This window comes from Rhineura floridana, chromosome 9 (genome assembly GCF_030035675.1).
Source record: "Rhineura floridana isolate rRhiFlo1 chromosome 9, rRhiFlo1.hap2, whole genome shotgun sequence".
Lineage (NCBI taxonomy): Eukaryota > Metazoa > Chordata > Lepidosauria > Squamata > Rhineuridae > Rhineura > Rhineura floridana.
Window position 1 is genome coordinate 92,303,219 of NC_084488.1, and position 21,664 is coordinate 92,324,882.

The 21,664-nt window shown below is 40.8% G+C and overlaps 1 protein-coding gene and 1 pseudogene across 2 annotated transcripts in view; one reads left to right on the forward strand and one right to left on the reverse strand.

Annotated features, from left to right (window-relative positions):
• The window catches only part of LEF1 (lymphoid enhancer binding factor 1), a 139,142-nt gene that overhangs the window by 75,784 nt on the left and 41,694 nt on the right, over positions 1-21,664 (forward strand). For both annotated transcript variants that reach the window (XM_061585432.1, XM_061585433.1), the window contains exon 5: positions 21,033-21,165. In XM_061585432.1, the coding sequence (XP_061441416.1) occupies positions 21,033-21,165 (133 nt within the window). The remainder of the gene's footprint in view (positions 1-21,032; positions 21,166-21,664) is intronic.
• Positions 20,338-20,456, reverse strand: LOC133364741 (5S ribosomal RNA; annotated as a pseudogene).

Sequence of the window (21,664 nt, forward strand, 5' to 3'; positions counted from 1 at the left end):
CCGTCGTTCTATCCCAGTCCACCCTTTTTTGCTCCCACTTCCTTTGGCACTTGCTGATTCAATCAGCTGTTGTTTTTGGTTGTGAAAAAAACTGTAATTTTTAATGTAAATGCCTATGTGAATAATCATGGTATTCCACGTGGTTTATTTTTTCCTATTTATTACACCTACACACTGTTACAAATGCATCAGTTTAGAGGAAATTACACAGAGCTCAGTCCAGATCAGTCAATCACAACTGCCAGGATGGGAGCAAGTTTTCACATGCACCCATCCTCACAACCTGAGTTTTCAGAGCTAAATAACAAAAAATTCTGCCACTGAAGCTAACCATGCCCAGGTGAAAATGAAAATCTTTAAGTGTCGGTGTTGAAAATATGTCAGTGATAGCACCAGGCAGGCCTCACTTGAGAAAGCATTCCACAGGCGGGGGGGGGGGCACAACTGACAAGATCCTTTCCTGTGTTTCCCCAAGACAAGTTTCTCTTTGAGGAAGAGAAGGCCTCAGAAGACACACATATGGTCTAGGTATATTGTTGTTGGAAGAGGCAATCGGGTATTGGAGTCCCAAGCCACACTGGAACCCAAAGTTATCCAGTGAAGCTGAATATTGGAAGATTCAGGACAGACAAAAGGAAGTACTTATTCACACAGTGCATAAAACTATGGCTGGGGTAGCCAATGTGGTGCCCTCCAGAGGTTGTTGGACTACAACTTCCATCAACTCCAGTCAGCATGGCCAGCGGTGAGAGATCATGGGAGTTTTAGTCCAGTTTCTAGAGGGCACCATGCTGGCTAACCCTATTGGATTTTCTATTAGAAGATGCAATAATGGCCGCCAACTTGGCTGGCTGTGAAAAGGGATTAGACAAATTCAAGGAGGATAAGGCAATCAGTGGCTAGTCATAACAGCTGTTTGTGTTCTGCCTCCAATATTAGAGGTGGTATTTCTCTGAATACCAGTTATTGGGGAACATGAATGAGAGAGTGACTGTTGCGCTCATATCCTGAATGTAGGCTCCTCATAGGCATCTAGTTGGCCACTGTGAGAACAGGATGCTAAACTATTTGGGCCTTTGGTCTGATCCAGCAAAATTCTACTTAGGTTCTTGTGACCTGTTATGTGTAATACTCACCTCATTTTTACTTGGCAGCTTTCAGATTTCCTGTGTTTAATTGAAATATTCATGACTGAGTTTTTGCTGACTTCTCTCTTTTACATAGTTATTTAAATGCACATATGAGAGCCAGTGTGGTGTAGTGGTTAAGGTGTTGGACTACAACCTGGGAGACCAGGGTTTGAATCCCCACACAGCCATGAAGCTCATTGGGTGGGTGACCTTGGGCCAGTCACTGCCTCTCATCCTCAGAGGAAGGCAATGGTAAACTCCCTCTGAATACCGATTACCATGAAAATCCTATTCATTGGGTCACCATAAGTCAGGATCGACTTGAAGGCAGTCCATTTCCATTTTTTAAATGCACATATTCAAGAGTCATGCTGCCTCTGTATGTGAAAAACTTTAAGCTGTCTTCTTCAACACCTGCATTTCACTGTTTCTACATGGCAACCTTTAACTGAATGTTATTTTTATGCTTTTTCTTGAAAAGCATGCCATATTTCTTCAAATACAGCAGACAAATAGGGAAAGACAATGGTAGATTTGTTCTGGAAGTATTTCTTTAGTTGGGCTACAGTGTTTTGCTGATAAAAAGGAATATAGGCTTTGGGAATGTTGGCACTGAACTGTTCACCAGTTTGTCTTCGCTAGTTTTTCCCCCTGCTGAATTCTGTCTGGATACTCACATACTCAGCAGAAGATAGTTACTTACCTGGCTACAGGAAAAAGTTAATTCTTTGGGGACTTCGTTGAACTCAGTAATACTATCTTACTGGCTATATTATTACCAAACATTGTGGAAGTCCATGGCTTAATGTTTATTACCATTTGTTTTTCCTGTCTTAGTGATGAATATTGGTAGCATGAACCTATTAGAAAATGATTTTGTTAGCTGTTTGAAACCAGGCAAAGATAACTGGATCACAATAACCCTGTACAGATAGTCAAACGAAGTAGGAAATAATGTGTGTGGGGAAGTGTATTTTCATTTCATGTCCCCATCTTTTCTTCTGTGGTACCAACCTGGAGCAACCCCCTCTCCCTGTAAAGGTTGCACTATTTGGGGCTATTTAGTTTAGGGAATATGTGACTAATGGAAAGGGATACAGTGTGGAGGTGTTTCCCTCGCGTCCCCCCCCCCTTATAACAGAGTCATCCAGTGAAGCTGAGTGTTGGAAGATTCTTGGCAGACAAAAGGAAACACTTATTCACTTAGTGTTCACAGTTAACCCATTGAATTTGCTGCCAAATGATGTGAGGAAATGGCACTAGCTCGGATGGCTTTAAAAGGGGGTTGGAGGATCAGGGTATGTGCTCCAGGTCCAGGGGTCTCTGAATAACCCATTGCTGGGGCACATGAGGGCTATTGCTCTCATGTTGTGCTTGTTGCTTCCCAATAAATCTCTGTTGGCCATTTTGGGAAATAGAATACTGGGCTAAATAGGTCTGTGGACTGATACAGTAAGGTTCTTAACCTCTTTGGTTCGAATTTGTGCCTTGTACCCTAGGCATGCAGGCCCTGAATGCAAGATCTGTATTCTCCACTTCTGTAATGTGCAGGTGCTCCATTTGAAGCTTACATTTATTGGGGTGTACATGCACATATACAACCTCATGTGTAAATGTGTGGAGGTGGGGGCAGTATCTTCAAGGGCAATTCCATTAATCTCCCCACACATTAATTTCTACCCAGTGGACCGGGTGGCTCCGAAACGTCCTCTCCCCCTGAATAGAACTCAGACTGCACCATGGTATACGCCATGGTTGCGGGGTCTGAGACAGGAGGCGAGACAACTTGAGCGCCGGTGGCGGAAATCTCGCACTGAAGACGATCGGACACGGGTTAGAGCAGCAATAGCTGCCTACCAGGTGGCAACAAAGGCAACAAAGAGAGATTTCTTTGCTGCCTCTATTGCGTCGGCAGAGTGGTGTCACAGGAGATTGTTCCAAGTGGTCCGAAGCCTGGTCGGTCCAGTTGCTCAGGAACCCATGGAACATTCTAAAATCTCCTGTGATACTTTTGCCAAACACTTTGCCGATAAAAGCGAGCGCCTGAAGAGCATGCTTCCGCTCGCCGTGGAGGCAGGAATTGGGCCAGAGTCGGCCAGTTGCATTCCGGTCCGTTGGGATCGATTTCAGCCTCTTCTCTCTGAGGAAGTGGACAAGGTGCTCGGTACTGTGAAGCCAACCACCTGTCTGGTTGATCCTTGCCCTTCGTGGCTCATTATGAACTGCAAAGAGAGACTGAGCGAAGGGATCAAGGCGGTGGTAAATGCATCCTTGCAAGAGGGTGCAATGCCATCAGCCCTCAAGGAAGCGGTAATAAAGCCCATCTTAAAAAAACCGTCCTTGGATCCCCAAGAGCTAAACAACTTTCGCCCAGTCTCTAATTTACCATTCTTGGGCAAGGTGATTGAGAGGGTGGTGGCTGCGCAGTTACAGACACACTTGGAGGAAACGGATTACTTAGATCCATTCCAATCGGGTTTCAGGACTGGTCATGGAACGGAAACAGCCTTGGTCGCTCTGGTAGATGATATGAGGAGGGCATTGGATAGGGGTGAATACACCTTCCTTGTCCTCCTGGATCTCTCAGCGGCTTTCGATACCGTTGACCACGGTATCCTGTTAAGTCGCCTAGAGGGATTAGGAATTGGAGGCGCTGTTTTGCAGTGGTTCCATTCCTATCTCTCGGATAGGCAGCAACGGGAGGCATTGGGAGATGAGGTTTCAGACCCTTGGCCTCTTCATTGTGGAATGCCACAGGGTTCTATCCTCTCTCCCATGCTATTCAACATCTATGTGAAACCTCTGGGGGCCATCATCAGGAGTTTTGGGCTGCAGTGTCATCAGTATGCAGATGACACTCAGCTCTATCTCTCATTTAAGTCCTCATCGGAGTTGGCTGTGAACACCATGTCCAAGTGCCTGGAATCCGTAAGTGGATGGATGGGAGAGAATAGGCTGAAGCTGAACCCCGATAAGACTGAGGTGTTGCTCGTGGGAGACAAAAGAAGGTTAGGAATTACTGTCCTGGTGCTTAATGGGGTGAGTTTACCCCTGAAGGACCAAGTCCGCAGTCTTGGGGTCATTCTTGACTCCCAGCTGTCCATGGAGGCTCAGATTACAGCAGTGAGCCAGGCAGCTTGTGCGACCCTACCTTCCTGTTCATCTGCTCCCACAAGTGATACAGGCCCTGGTCTCCTCTCGCTTAGACTACTGCAGTGCGCTCTATGTGGGGTTACCCTTGAAAACGGTCCGGAAATTACAGCTGGTACAGAATGCGGCGGCACGCTTGATTAAGCATAGCCGCCGCTGGGATCACATCACCCCAGTGTTATTAGATCTTCACTGGCTACCAGTTGTTTACCGGGCCCAATTCAAGGCATTGGTGTTGACCTTTAAAACCCTTTACGGTTTCGGCCCAGTATATCTGAAGGAACGCCTCCAGAGTCACCGATTGTGCCGCCTGACGAGATCAGCCTCACAAGACCTTCTCTCGGTCCCACCGGTGAAAACAGCTAGGCTGGTGCGGACCAGAGAGAGGGCATTCTCAATTGTGGCCCCCACCCTCTGGAACTCTCTCCCTCTTGATCTCCGTCATGCTCCCTCCTTGTCAAGCTTTCGCCGAGCCTTGAAGACCTGGCTATTCAGGCAGGCATACAAGATTGGGATATATTAATTCTACGCTATATGAACTGAAGGATGGTTTTTAGCTTAATTTGATTGTTGTTGATATATATATGCACTGTTTTATTTTGTTGTATATTGCCTAGAGTGTCCCTAACCCGGACAGATAGGCGACTGAAAAATAAAATTTATTATTATTATTTATTTATTAGTGTGCGTGTGTGGGAGAGGCCAGAATACTGCTGAATACTACTATTTTGTGTTGGCTAAGACAGGCATAGTTCTCACTGAGACAGTAAACCTGGGTCTTGATTGTACCACATAAGACTACAGGTGGGAGCTCACATGTCTAAATGCTCCTCTGTACAACCCCGAATAAAGAAAACGAGCATGTAGGAAAGAAGAGATGGCTAGAACCTTTCTATGTATGAATTTGTTTGTTGTTGTTTTTAGGTCTGTGTTTAGGTCTAAAGCCTTTTATCCCTCCCCCCTTACAAAGAAGCAGTGTGCTTAACAGCAGCCCAGCTAGTCAGCACTTTTTAATGGAGTTGCTAATGGGTGGTATTCAATGCTAGTCCTACTCAGAGTAAACCTATTGAGGCTAAGGGACTTGACTAACTTAGGTTAATTAATTTCAGTGGGTTTACTCTGAGTAGGACTTAGTTGACTACAGTCCAATGTCTTTGGGGAAGGTGCTAAGTGATGACTTAGGGTAGAGATACTTTTACAGTTCTGCCAGTTCCAATGAGTCTCCACCTCTCTTTAATGAAAATGGGGGGCACATGACACTAGTCAAATCCTGCCCCTTTTTACTGTAAAACCTGGTGGGATCAGCTAAAGTGTGGTTTTTTTAATTTGCTTCAAAAAGATTTTGCAGCTGATTGGCAGATCAACCTGTTCCCCCTCCAGGTGTGGCCAATGGAAACGCTTTGTCAAAGGCTGCTAGTGTGCTCACAGCCTGAATGTTGTTTGCAGGGCCATGGTACAGGGGTTGGGGGGAAGATGGCTGTCTGCATGGGCCCCTTGTCTTGCAGAGTGCACAGCTTGTCGTCTTAAAGTTAAAAAAAAGGGGGGGACCTCTAGAACCATCTTGTAAACAATAAGTACTATTCCCTCTCCTGAAAGTCAAATTACTTTCTCCTTCCCCTCCCCACAAATGCCATATTATCCCCCCACCCACCCATGTGATTTTGTTCAGAAGAAAGGCCTGATCGAGTTGGGAAAGGGAACTTTGTCTAGCCCTGCTTACTGTCTTGGTGAGAACTAGACCTCTGTTGTTTTTAGCCTGAAGGCAGGAAATTAACCAGAGTAATTAGTGGTAGCTGCACATCAGAAACATGTGTAATAAAGAATGGGTCAGCAGGTCAGCATGGATCATGTCACATGAGAAACGGTGAGGGAATTCTCCATTCTGGAATTGTTTCAGACAAAAAAAATCATGATCAAAGTCCAAAGATACTGCGGGTCAAGAATAAAACACCTCTCACCTATTTAATCAGGGCTGATTACAGTACTAAGTAACCTTGTACTACCTTTCCTTCTTGCCCCCGACTTTTGTCAAAGCTGTCTTCCACCAACCAGAATAGACATGTGCTCATCAGTCCTGGGATTGAAGGAAAGGACTATATAAAACTTATTGGAAGATAGATGTTGGAGAACAGTGAGGTATGTGAACAGGGGACCTGTTCATGGCCATAAGTTGCCCATAGGCATTTTGTCAGCCTTTGTGGAAAACAGGGCTTTGGTGTCTGAGCAGTGCTGTTCTTATGTTACCATTGATCCCCCTGATCCCTTAGAGTAATAACTTTTTTTGACATGCAAGTTCACCATCTAGTGTCTATAATATTATATAAGAGGAGAATGCTTTCAAACAGGCAGACAGCAGGAAGGACATTCAACTTTTCTCCACTTCTAATTGTAGCCTTCAGCTGTCGGCTTTTCATTTTTAAAAAAAGTTGAGAGAAAGTTGCAATATGTGAGAGTGACTCAAGGGAAGGTGTTTCAAGGTTTTGCACTGCTATAGAAATTAATAATGAACTGCCTTATAGGGTTGTCATGAAGGCAAATAAAATACCAGCTACAAAGTAAAACAGTTAACCCCACCCCTCAAAATGCAAAATATTCCTCAAATCTAGTTCCATTGGATCATTAAGACCACATTCCAATTGCCACTAAAGTCAAATGATAGAGTCTTGATTGGTTTAAAATGTGCAAATGTACTGAATACCTTTCTAAGTTCTAAAGTAATAATAATCTAAACTTGGTTTACTAGATGAATATTATCACCTTACTGTAGGGTATTTGTTTTTGATTTCTAATATTGCAAAAGAGCTGCAGCCTAGAATTCTATATTCACTAATAGGCAAAAAACCTTGCAGTTTAAGAACGTACCTATAGCCCACAGATATTTCTATCAAACTTTTAAAAGCAGGGAAATTGGGCAGCTATAGTGAATGCACCAGGGGAGCAGGAGACCTGACCTCCTCTCTGAGATATTGTACTGCCCTACAAATTTGTCAAAATGCAAACATAATTTGGGTTGGTCTTTCACAGTCCAATCCACTTCCTGTGTAGCTTGCAAGAATTGGGTAACATGTGCCTCTGAGCATATGGTGAGTGGTGGCAACACCTGCCACCTCCAAAGATGGAGAATTATATTTTTGTATGTTTGTTGGTGTTCTTCTTACTTTGCTTCTTTCCTGCGTTACTAATGTTTCTACAGAGAATCTAATCAAGAAAATTTTATTTCCCTCATTATTCACCCTAGAAATCTTTGTCAAATTTATTTCCATTAATTTCAAAGCCTTTTTATTGGTCAATGTCATATAATGATGAAGACAGCCTTTTGTGTTTCAAATTGGAGGTTATGTTCTGTTTCTATTTTCAGTGCATTAACAGTTGAATCTGAAACTGCAGTTTGATCTAAAATCAGGCTGATCACAATATGTTGCTACTTCAGCAATGACTCTAGCTGTAGGAAAAAGAGGATACGTGTTTTCAGCCTGCTATGTTTAAAATACTTCATTTAAGGCAAGGTGGGCACAGTCAATTAAAAACATAGAACACACCTAGAATTTTGCTAGAATATATTTCATCTCCCACAGTTTTATCTTGTGCAAAACTGAGATACCCCTGATGTCCACTGGAGACTATTCTGCAGAATAGTCAGTGCCATTATTCCACAATTATTTCTGGAGTTTTTTTAGTGTAAATTTTGCAAAGTGTTGCTGTACTTCACAGAAAGAGAAACAAAAGAAAATGATTTCCTATAGGAAACTTCACTAAAATTGCAAAGTAAACCAGACATATTTAAAGTGACCATCTGAACTATATCAACTGTTTTAATAATGTTGCTTCCTCCCTGCTAAAACAATATCAGCATAGCACGTCTTCTTTCTATTATTTGGGCTGATTGCAGGTGTTGCCACCACTTACCATATGCTCAGAGGCACATGTTACCAAATTCTTCCAAGCTACACAGGAAGTGGATTGGACTGTGACAGACCAACCCAAATTGTGTTTGCATTTTGACAAATTTGTAGGGCAGTCCAATATTTCAGAGAGGTCGTCAGGTCTCCTGCTCCCCTGGTGCATTCACTACAGCTGCCCAATTATGTATAGCTTTTTAAAGTTTGCTAGAAATATCTGTGGGCTACAGGTACGTTCTTAAACCGCAAGGATTTTTGGCTATTAATGAAATTCTCTGCTTTTTAATCCGGGAGGTAAGAAATGGGATCCTGTGCAAGTTTGCTGAGAATGGATTGATCATTTGCATGCTTATTGAGTAGTTGGTGAAGGGTTCTGAGAGTTGCTAGGAGATGCCCCATTCCTCTCACAGACCTTCAGTCAGAGTGGCTGACTGTTAAACCAGTCTGGCCACTGGAGCTCTCTCAGTTGAATTGGAGTCTCCTCTCAGCACCTTTCACAAACTACACTTCCCAGGATTCTTTGGGGGAAGCCATGACTGTCTCAAGTGAAATCAAAGTCTGGTGTGGTTGTGGCCCCCTGATTAGCAAAGCCCAGCAGCTGTGAGTCTGGCTTTTAGAACACTGGCAGTTGGTTCTTACTGAGCATGCCCGACACTATCATTGGGTTCAAGCCAAAATTTCTTAAATTAATTAAACATCAGCCAGGCAGTTTTTAAACTTTTAAACTGCAGAAGATGAAGGTCAGAGTATGGGGCAAGGTCAGTAATAGGATTACAGGTACTCTGTGAACATGGCTGATTTTTAATAAATTTCAACAGATTATGAGAACTCTGACAGAAAAAAGTGCAAAACGTCTCTCAGGTTTTTTTCTCTCTTTTTACACTTTGAACTCTCGATTCTCTCTGACTGTGTTGTGTATTGCCATGAAAATTTAGAGTGTTGTTAAGCAAGCATTTCAGAGTTCAGAATTATAGGTTTTGTAAGGGTTTGTTTTGAAATGAGCTTATGGGAAGCATCAGAATGGAATGGGGGGTACTTTCAAGTTAACATTGCAGAATGTGAAAAATTCATGCTGGCTATAGTATACAGCCATTCTTGTGGCTGTATAATAACTTCTTAAAAAGGTGTTGTGATACTGTATAGCTTTATGTGTTAAATGCCCCCCCCCTTCATCATGGTCAGCAGGCGCACTCTCAGGTTAACAGGCTTGAGTGTTCCTTTGCTGTTAACCTTTAATGTTCATAATACATTATGACATCCGTATGACAAGGTGCTTTTAAGTGTGACACTGGGCTGTTTAATTTTATAAACCTGTGAAGTTCATGCATTTTTCTGATCGTTTTGCTTTACTCATCCAGTCACCAGTGTGTGGTGCAACCTGTAGCCTAGACATTTAGATACCGAGTGGAAGAGTTTTTGTTTAGCGGCAGTGGGTCTGAAAAGACTGCTGATTCACTTATTTATTTATTTAGTAGATATTTATCCCACTCTTCCTCCCAGTAGGAGCTCAGGGCGGCAAACAAAATCACTAAAAACACTCTAAAACATTGTTAAAACAGACTGTAAAATATATTACAACAGAACATTCTTAAAAACATATTAAAAGAAAACATCTTAAAAATATCTTTTTTTAAAAGAAGTTTTAAAACGTCTTAAAAAGCAATTCCAACACATGCTGGGGTAAGGTCTCTTTGAGTGTTCCATACAATACAAACCTTTCACTCCCCCCTACCCCAAGTTATTTATGAACTATAAGAACATAGGAAACTGCCTTATGCAGTCAGACTATTGATCCACTTAACTCGCTATTGTCTACACTGATCGGCAGCAGCTCCCTGCAGCTTCTGGTAGGGGCCATTGCCAGCCCTATTTGGAGATACCAGTTGTTGAGCCTAGGACCTTGTACATGCAAGACAGATACTTTACCACTGAGCTTATAGGCCCCAGATGGTATGTAGAGGCAAGTTAAATACAAGCAACCAATGTTTTACCCTGTTTGTGACTGTTATCATTGTCGTTCCACAGTGGAAATTGTGCATTTCTCTTCCTCATACCTATTATTTATCTAATCCAGCAATGAGATGGCCAGCCAGGACCCTGTGGTTTAAGAGACAAAGAAACCAAATACTGTGCAACATTATTGCTGTGTTGGAGAGATTCAAAGTGGCTCATTTTGTTATTCTAGTTAGTGCAGACAGGTTTTGGATTTTGAGACTGAAAGTGCATGTGGAAGGGTGTGTTGACCTTGAGGAGGGTATGTGCCTGTTTTGAGTGTGGTTAGTTGATCCAAGGGAAAGAGAATACATAGCTTATTTTATAGGTATGGGTGGATATGTTGTTGGACTAAACTCCCATCATTCCTGACCATTGGCCATGTTGACTGGAGCTGATGGTAACTGGAGTTCAACAACACCTGAAGGGCTGCAGGTTCCCCGCCCGTTATCTAAAATGTGGACAAAGTAAGAAGTAGGGCTATAAAGTAAGAAGCTACCCAAACTTACCAAACAAAAAACCTGCAACCCAAACAAACCCACATCCGCTTTAAGTTGTGGATGTGATTATGCTATTATCCATAAATCTCCACTACGGAGTTTTTATCCAGTGGCTCTCCAATATGTGGAGAATCACACCAAATCTATTTGCTGAATGTATTTCTTAGATATCTGGATATCTGCTTAAGTGATTCTCTCTGTTTTTTCTTCTTCATCTGGGTGTAATACTGTATTCAGATAATGTTTACTTTGAATTGTAGCCCTTCTGGGAAGAAAAACAGAATCTTTTATACTTTTTTCTATTATGAGATTAGTCACAGATAACAGAAAAGCAGCTTGTAAGGAATCCTGTTTAAGAGTGCCTCCAGACTGTTTTGCAGGATGATTCAAGTGCATACCAAAACTTTAGGTTTGTACATTTGAAGTGGATTAAAGTGCTCTGTTGCCGTAGTGCAACAATTCTTTAAAAAATTGACTTTATGTGGTTAGGGAATGATGGGGAAATGCACTGAAAAGTGTAGAATGAACAGATGACTAATGGGGAGATGTCTAAACACCACCACCCCAAATCAGGATGAATGCTCATTGTCATATAACTGCCCCGTAACAAATACTCAATAAAGACTGGACATAAGCTTTATGTAAGCAAATCGGGATTAATGCTGAATAAAGAGGTTGTCTGGAGGAGCCCTAAGCAAAACTGAGTTAGCAACAACATTGTTTAGAAAGAGGGAATAGTTAACTTGTACAGTTGGTTGGCTGAGAAGGAACCCAGGAGTTGTTGGCTGAACAATGTGCACATTCAGCCTTTTTCCTCAGATAAGCCATCTGAAATCTATGCTTTAGTTCAGGAGAGGTGGGGCCCAGAAGATGGCAATGCAGCTCTGCTTGCCTTTGTTCAGAGCTGCTTCCAAGCCTAGAGAAGGTCCCAGGCTCACTCTCTGGCTTCTCCAGTTGAAAGGATCTCTAGCAGCAGGGGCTGTGAGATGGCTGTCCCTAAAACCCTGAAGGGCCACTGTCAGTGAAAGATGAACTATTGCTTTGTTCTGGTGTAAGGCAGGCATGTGTATGTATGTAGAAGGGATGCAATCCGCATTTCGATGCTGGTTTGATTTTTGCTCCATCGAACTTCCTTCTGGTACCGCTTCATAAGGGATCAGTGTTCACTATTTGCCATAAATACAGATTCAGGGGTTTTTCCTGCAAAAATATCAATGTTAATATAGATCTTTTTAAAATATCATTTTTTCATAGATTTAAAAACATATTGCTATTTTCCTCAATATATCAATTTTAATATTGATATTTTGAGGATAATATTGATATTAATATTGATATTTTTGATATATATATATATTTTACAAAAAACCTCTTCAGCCGCAGAAAACTGCTAGGAAAAAACCAATCCACGAGGACAAAAAAAGAGTGAATAAATAGGAAATCCAGTGTCAAATTCAAATTTTGTGAAATTTGAGCACATCTCTAGTATGTAGCAGTGGAACTCAGTCTTATGCTGTGTTCAGAAAAGTCTAGATGGAATAACGTCTAGTTCTAGATTAAAAATTAAATACACTTGAGCAAGTCATATGCAGGCAGTCTTAAAATTCTCTTTGGAAAACTGTTTGTTGTATTTTTTATTATTGTACACCATTATGGTATTTTGTAATGTTTATAAAGTTTATAAATATTCAGAACAAACAAACAATACATACACATATCCTCTCCAAAAAACAGTAAGTTAGAGGGCTTGCTGTGTTCCTATGTTTTTTTTGGGGGGGGGGAAGGAAATAAGAATTTCTAGCATTATGTTCAATGACTCGTATGATTTTCCTTGTGCTTATATGTGTGTGTGCGTGTGCACTAGGGTTGCCAGGTCAGAAGCATCCCAAACCCTGAGATTTTGGGGGCGGACCCAAGTGATGTCATGGGGGAGGTCCAAGTGACATCATGGGATGGGTCCACGTGATGTCACAGGGTGGGTCCAAGTGACATCATGGGGCGGGCCCAAGTGTTGTCATTAAGCATGATACATTAAGCATCAACCACAGTTGCTTGGCGCATACAATTCATACAAAAACATTTATCTGATTGGAAATTAAGATAGAAATCTAAGCTAAAAGATGGAGCCTGGGTAGGGAACATTTAATCTAGCCAATTCACTTCTGGCAAAAAGGGTGCAAGTGTCCTCAGGCCAGGCCAGTCACCAGAAGGGCATTGTAGGAAGAAAGGAGCCTAGTGTTGTGGAGATGTTAGATGGGAGCACTCAGGAGTAAAGATGGATGCCCAAAGAGCTGCAATTCTAAACACACTAAGGGAATAAGCCCCATACAACTCAGTAGGACTTACTTCTCAGTAGATATGGTTTGGATTGTGTTGTTGATGAAGCAAAGATATCCATACCCAAGTAGGGTTGGCAACCCCCTGCCTGGAATGCCCTGCTCCTACCTTTTAACATCCAAATTTCTTTACAGATTTGACCCTTCACTTCAGAAAGAGGTCTGAATAATGAGTAAGAAGATTCTCTACCCTTTTCTGTCTCGCCTGTGGGCTGCTATAAAGTCACTTTATCAGCCAACCCAATTCCAGTGAATATAATTGATAGAGAGAAAGCACACATTATTTGGTCTGCCTTCATAGGCAGCAGCTTGGGAACAACAATTGCAGCCACACTTCCAAATATGTGAATTCTCTTTTACCACTATTGGGCAAGAAACAAACAAAAAGATGCATCATCAGTGGGTTTAAGAAGGTTGAGCGGAGCGCATGGAACCACTGTTGTTGCTTCTATGGATAAAAAAGAGTGAGGATAAAGGTAAATGAAATGCAAATAGAAAAAGAACAAAAGACAGTGATGATTTCTACCAACCACAACAAGATTCCTGCTAGTAAGGCAGAAAACTAAGCATCTCACAACCAGTCAGGATTCCTAACCAAAAACCAAAAATATGAAAAATGAAGAAATATTTATATAAGCATGACTATCAAATATATTTATTATTTACACAACCCGTAAAGATATTTATAGTGCAATCCTATGTTTATTTATTCAGAAGCAAGTCCCAATGTATTCAGTGGGGCTTACTCAAACAGGGACAGAACTGCAACCTCAAGTGATAAGCAACTTCATTCATGCAACCCAAAATTCAGAATCATGCCAATTTAAGCTGTTTTGCAACTGTTTATACTTGTTTTTATGGTTATTGGATTTTAAAGGGATTTATTTCTTATTGTGAGCTGCCTTGGCTTCCAGACTGCAACCCTACCTCACAGGGTTGTTGGAAACACTCCATACACGCACATGCACACACACTGGAGATATAAAAATACATACACCCCATATAATAGTTTGATCAAGCATAGCCGTCGCCGGGATCACATTACTCCGGTGTTAGTAGACCTACACTGGTTACCAGTTGTTTACCGGGCCCAATTCAAGGTGTTGGTGTTGACCTTTAAAACCCTATATGGTTTCGGCCCAGTTTATCTGAAGGAACGCCTCCAGTATCACCAATTATGCCGCCAGACAAGATTAGCCACACAAGACCTTCTCTCGGTCCCACCAGTCAAAACAGCTAGGCTGGTGCGGACCAGAGAGAGGGCATTCTCGATTGTGGCCCCCGCCCTTTGGAATTCCCTTCCTTTTGACCTTTGACATGCCTCCTCCCTGATGGGTTTTCGCCGAGCCTTAAAGACCTGGCTATTCAGGCAGGCCTATAGGATTGCTGGGGTGGATTAGTTTTTATGATGTATTAATTGAAGGCTGGTTTTAGATTAACTGATGAGTATGGCTTTTGATTTGTATATTGTATTTTACTATGCTATTGTACGTCGCCTAGTGTGTCCGTTAATTCGGACAGATAGGCGACTTACAAATAAAATTTTATTATTATTATTATTATTATTATTATTATTTATTGCCAAAACCAACTGATCATTGCAGAACATTAAAAAAATAACATCAGTATTAGTTTCCTACATAATAAAAACAGTGATACCTAAGTAAGCCCTGCCTAATTGCTTTAAAAATAGGATTGGAGGGGGAGAGAAAGATATACAACACAAGCACAATTCTTTCCTATGTTCACTCAAAAGTCCCATCAATTCACAGCACAATCCTAACCATGTCTACTCAAAAGGAAATCCTATTGAATTCAATGGGGTTTACTCTGGGTATGCTTACTCTGGAAAAGCAAGCACTGGATTATTATTATTATTATTACTACTATTTATTGCATTTATATACCGCCTGCTGACGCTCTCTGGGCGGTTTACAGCAATTAAAAACATTAAAAACAAGTATACAAATTTAAACCACTAAAACCCATAAAAACAGATAAGCAAGTTAAAAACACATGTTATTAAAATAAAATGCCTGAGAGAAGAGGAAAGAGGATTAAAGCTTCAATTTGGGAAGTTTGCAAAACACTGCCCTCTTCAAAATTTAAACCTGTGTAACTCCTACTCACAAGAGAGAAAAAGACTGAAAGCTTATTTATTCAATCTGTGAGATGTTCAGAAAAGCAGGAAAAAGCACGTTTCTGAGCCTTTGGCCAGTAACTGCCTCTCAGCCTCAGAGGGAGGCAATGGTAAACCCCCTCTGAATACTGCTTACCATGAAAACACTATTCATAGGGTCTCCATAAGTCAGAATTGACTTGAAGGCAGACAATTCAATTTGACTTTAAATTTTTGGCTCTATAATTCCTTGTCAATCACAACCCTGACTTCTTATTGGCTAAAAACCTGAAAGGGCAGTGATTAGAGCAGAACTTGAAGCAACTAAGAAGTTTGGGGCGGCGGCTGACATTTTGGTGTATATCTCTGGAACCAGACCACCTAGAAATGTAATTTTTTTAAAAATGAAACCTAAATGTCTGGAGATTAAGGTGACTCACCTGGAGACCTGGAGGCGACCCCCAAAACCAGAGTCTCTGGCTGAAAAATGGAGGTCTGGTAACTCTAGTGTGCACTTGTCTGTGCACATGCACCAGATATCCAGCCTCCTTTTGTGGGATTATTCATCCCTCATGGAAGCAGGGGGATATTTAATTACTGGGAGAGTGGGGAAGGCAAATTTTCAGATGTCAGGTCACCTTTAATAGTGAGTTGGGTTTTCCTTCTTTACCCCAACCCCAAAAAAGCCCTGGTTGCTGCTGCAGAATGCCCCTAGAAACTATGCTACATCATGACAGTAATCCATTGTATCCCTACATCATTCTGTCTCGGGAATGTGGTACTGCTGAATGACTAGGCTTTTTTGGGTGGGGTATGTCAAGTCTTGTCCATTGTTTCTCTGAGATAATGGCAACACATTTATAATAGAAACTGGGCAGGGTTACCAGCTTCTCTAATCAGAAGGTACAAGGCTCTGTATGCTATTTATGTTGTCACCATGTTATCTAGGACAGAGGAGGAATTGTTTTAAAATCATTAGATCATGGAAGAAAAGGAGCAAAAGGAAAGGTATAAGGATGCAACATTCAAAAGGCCAGCAGGAAAATTTTTAGGTTATCTTGGCCTAGAGATTCCCAGCTCTGATGCACGTGAAAGATAGACAAGTATTTGTTTTGTTTTAAATAGCTACCCTACCCTGCATATGTAGCGAACAGCAGCCAGTCCGTAATATGTTTAAAAATATAAAAGGCCTATTCTTGTTTGTTTCTTGTTGCAGTGTAATTATTGGGTCATATACTCCTAGTAGTAGAGCAGGGCTTTCTAAATGGTGGTCCCGGGACCACCAGTGGTCTGTGGAGGTTCATTCAGGTAGTCTGCAGCGTGTCTGTGGATTTGTGGCTGAAGATGGGAGGCATCCATCACATTAAATATTTATATTGATTTTGGTTGTATTTTTATTGCTTGTTTTATTTCTTATATTGTATTTTATTGTATTACAATTTGAATACCATACTATGGAAAATATAGTGTATATGAAATGAAAGAAGCCATAAAAATACAATTAAAAATCATATAGCATCTAGTACAGTGCACTGCAATTGCTATAGCAGGCAAAAAAATCATTAAGTGGTCTGCGAAGACCATTAACAATTTTCAAGTGGCCCCCCAAAAAGTTTCAGAATCACTGTATACAATAATACAGATCATATTGTTCAAAGTGTCTGAAAGTTTATTTTGTTTTCATATTGCCATGTTAGACCTAAAATCTCTGTCTCGCATTCAGTTTGGAAAGCTTGGAAAGCTCATGTGGGTTTAGGCTTGCCAGGTCAGAAGCATCCCAAACCCTGAGATTTCAGGGGCAGGCCCTAGTGATGTCATGGGGCTGCCCCTAGTGATGTCATAGTGGGTGGCCCTAATGATGTCATTAAGCATGATACATTAAGCATCAACCACAGTTGCCTGAAGCATACCACTCAAACAAAAAAAATTATCTGATTGGAAATTAAGATAGAAATCTTAGCTAAATGAGGGCGTTTCTAGGTCTAGCTGAAGCGACAGGATCATTCCTTCTCATCTGCTTACACAGTTGGTTAAAGGTGTTCTGAGCCACTGAGGCAACTTGGGTCTCTGGATCAAGGAGCATTCCCAAGCTGCGTTCCTGCAGGAAGAGTGCAACATCATCCAGTACATGTTGTGCACTCAATTTCTGGTCCCAGAACCCATCTATCCATAGTGCCTTCATGTTGCCAGTATTCAGCTTCCGATTATTGACCTTTACTATGGTTTAGCACCTCCTAATGTATGGTGGTGACACAAGTTTCCATTAGTGTTCATCTCTGAAAATGTTACTAGCATTATAATGTTCTCTGACTTTTTTATTTGTTTCTTAAGTATTAGTAACAGTAATATTAATACAGTTTTCTTTCCAGAATACTGAGGCATATGGCTATAGATAATCTGAATTTCATGATCCAATTTGTGTCTTTAAAAGAGGAAAATATGAATAGCAGTTTGAGTTATCACCCTTGGGAGCCAACTTCTGTGCCTTAATGGAAATTCATACTGCTTTTATTATTTGGTCACAAATAAAAGGACCTAATGCTTGTTGGCATTAAAACACCAATGAGTAGCAGTGCTTTTTTCTCCTGCTTGTGCACAGTTTCGCTCTTGCAAAATATAAGACAAGGCCAAAGCTTAAATTAAAATCCTCTGGTTCTTATCTCCTTCCCACAGGAAAGCAAATCTGTGTTGAAAACCGTAAAATTAAAAGGAGACCAAGGATAGCATAATTTAACAAAAATTCATGGCAGAATATTCTGAGCCTCTATGACTGGAGGGATAGGTCAGACATTAAGACGATACCACTTGCTAATGCAGGTTCCTTGAGGTGATGCTCTGAAAACAAGAAAAAGTGTGCAAAGAAAAAATAGAAAATATGACACTGGCGTTGTGTTTTCACATTCCAAACTAAAAAGGCTTATTACACACAGATACTTCTCCTGTGCTGTATTTTAAAATATGGGCCAACAAATGTTTACTATATTGGCATTCAGGTAAAACTTGATCAGTTAAGAAATCCTACTCTGCTTAATTTCCAATATTTTCTATATGGATTTCTTGATAAGCGATATGTGCATTTGGGTCTGAACTCCCTGCCCATTAGTGTGACATGCACACGCACACACACACAGAGCTAAAAGGGGCTCCAGTGGGAGTCTAGTAAAATATATACTGAAAAAGAGAAAATTAAACTACAAAACATAGTGTAATAATGCAAATGAGTCTCACACATTTTCCATGTTTTGCATAGATTTAGCCTGTGGGGGGGGGGAATTAGGAATTACTCTAACTCCAGCATTTTTTTCAGCTTGAGGGGATTGCTGCATTTTATTTATTTATTTGATTATTTTATTTATATCCTGCCCCTCCCAGCAGGAGCCCAGAGCGGCAAACAAAAGCACTAAAAACACTTTAAAACATCATAAAAACAGACTTTAAAATACATTAAAACAACTTTAAAAACATTTTTAAAAAGCTTTGAAGACATCTTAAAAATGTTTAAAAACACATTGTTTTAAAAAAAGGTTTAGAAACATATTAAAAAGCAATACCAACACAGAAGCAGACTGTAGCTATGCTGTATTAACTTCTAGCAAAATACTGACTGAATACAAGTCCATTGTGTGAGCTTTGTTTAACCTTAACATCTGAGGTAGGACTACTAGAATAGGAGTAGCCACGATCCAGCCAGAGATTTTTAGCATTTCCATTATTTTTATTATTATGGATTAGGTTTACCCCCCCCACACACACATACACATACATAAATAGCACAGTTCTAGTTTGACTTTCAGTGCTTCAGTAACAAGTAATTTGTAACAAGTATTTGGGGTAGATGGGGGGTGGTATTATCTAAAATAGTGGTTCCATAACTTTCCCCCCCTCATTGAGTACTAGAAAATTGCTGAGAGTCTGGGCAGACCACTTAATGATTTTTCTGACTCTTGTAACAAATGTAATGCACTGTGCTAGGTGCTGTATGACTTTTAATTGCATTTTTATTGCTTTTGTTTCTTGTATTTTATTGTATTCTGTCTAATTGTAATACAATAAAATGCAATATTAAGAAATAAAAGAAGCAATACAAATACAGTTAAAAATCAAGATGAATATTTAATGCAATGGTTGTGCTGTCTCCCATCTTCAACCACAAATCCAGTCACACAGCAAACCACCTGAATAAAGCTTGCAGACCACTGGTGGTCCTTGGACCACAGTTTGGGAACCCTGGACTAAAAGAAAACTAAGCAGTATTGAGAATCTTCATAACTGTAGTCAAAATACACTGGTGTAATTGTATTCCATGTCTCATGGTGTACTCATGACATGGTGATCATGCTTCCCCTGCCTTGTTGGAAAGATGATGCATTAGGTCAAATTACAATGAGAAGGGGACTTAACTTAGAGAGAGTCTGTGACCAAAAGTGTGGTGGTGGGCACACTCTAAATTACAGATGCATAGTATTTTACCAGTGCTATAACATAAAGCAGTAGTCTGCATTTCATAGCATGTTATGATATACATGTTCTTAACATGTTGTAAAAAAAAGGCTTGTAAGACTTGGTGCACATTATTTATCCTTAGATACTGGAAAAAAATATGAAGACAGACATCAGCACTGTGTGTGTTTCAGGAATAGGCAACCTGAGGCCCTCCAGATGTTTCTGAACTCCAACTCCCATCAGCTCCAGCCAGCATGACCAGTGGTCAGGAATTACTGAAGATGTAGTCCCAACTAGAGAGGTGAAGTTCCAGGAAAAAAATAGAAAGATTCGGGGGAAATATTTTTTTCTGAGTTTTTTCCAAAAAATTGGGGGAAAACTGGATTCCCCCCCCCCATTTTTCTGATTTTTTCAGGCCTTCGCATCTCTAATCCCAACAACAACTGGAGGTCCACAGGTTCCCCACTCCTGATCTTTACTCATGACTCCATTGGGATTTAAATATTCCCATGCTTGGTGCTGAAAATGTAATTGCAGAGGCCAGTTTATAGAGAAAGGATTGCATTATTTACTCTGGTCATCATTTACTTTTACTACTTGCTGCATTTCTTACTTTTTTTAAGTTATGTTTTCTCCTTTACCACAACTTGTTGTACTATGCCTTCAAGTCAATTACGACTTATGGCGACCCTATGAATCTTTTTTGGATATATTCATAGAGTTTTCATTAAGAGGTATTCAGAGGTGGTTTACCATTGCCTTCCTCTAAGGCTACAGCACCTGATTTTCACAAGCGGTCTCCCATCCAAGTACTAATCAGGCCTGACCCTGCTTAGCTTCCGAGATCAGACGAGATTGGACATGCTCAGGGTAGTATGGCCATAGGCCTTTACCACAATACATCTACATATTACCAAAGAGGCAGGTACCCTGCCATACCTGATCTGTGAATGGTAGTGGATATCATGCCCGCCCTCAACATCACTAGGCTTTTTTCATACACGTGGTAATGAGAATATTCTTCCATGTGAAGTAGGCCTGTATGACTTCTAACCCATAATCACACAGAATACTGCCTGGAAGCCATTTGTTATAGTTTACTGGGTGCTTGGCACCCCAGCTCACATTGCTTTTTTGGTCCCAAGTAGGTAGCAAAACCAGGAGGTATATCAAGCTCCTGGTGTGCTGCGTTAAAATATGCTAGTGGATTACATGTTGTACTGCTCTGGGGTGGGGACTGTGGAAAACTTGAGAGACGCAAGTGCAGTGAGCTGAAGAGGTGTGCACTGTGTGTTGTATGTGTGTATGTATGTTTTTCTTAAATTGTCACCTAATGTAAATTTTAACTGGTCGATCAATTAAAAGTGAGGCTAATAAATCTGCTTTAAAAAAAAACACCTTACAAGGCCCTATTTAAAATAACAAACAAAATCGCTACCAATGCTTTTTGTTTTTGTTTGCAGTCAAACAAAGTACCTGTGGTGCAGCCTTCCCATGCGGTTCACCCTCTCACCCCACTTATCACCTACAGTGATGAGCACTTTTCTCCAGGGACGCATCCTTCACACCTCCCCTCAGACGTCAACACAAAACAAGGTGAGAGGCCTTAATTTATTGCAGCACTTGAAAAGCCATTGACAGACTAGCTATCCATGTTTTGCCCTTCGCCCTGTGATGCTAAAGGCAACCATTATTATACAGCCACAAGAGTGGCTGTATACTATAGCCAGCATGGATTTTTCACATTCCGCAATGTTAAATTGAAAATACCCCCATGCCATTCTGATGCTTCCCATAAGCTCATTTCAAAACAAAACCTTACAAAACTTATAGTCCTGAACTCAGAAATGCAAGGTTAACAACCCTCTAAATTTTCATGGCGATACACAAAACAATCAAAAAAGTCAGAGAGAATAGAGAGTTCAAAGTCTAAAAAGAGAGAAAAAACACCAAGAGCCCTTTTGGACTTTCTTCTGTCAGAGTTCTCACAATCTGTTGAAATTCATTAAAAATCAGCCATGTTCACAGAGTACCTGTAATCATCTTATTGACCTTGCCCTATACTCTGACCTTCATCTTCTGCAGTTTAACAGTT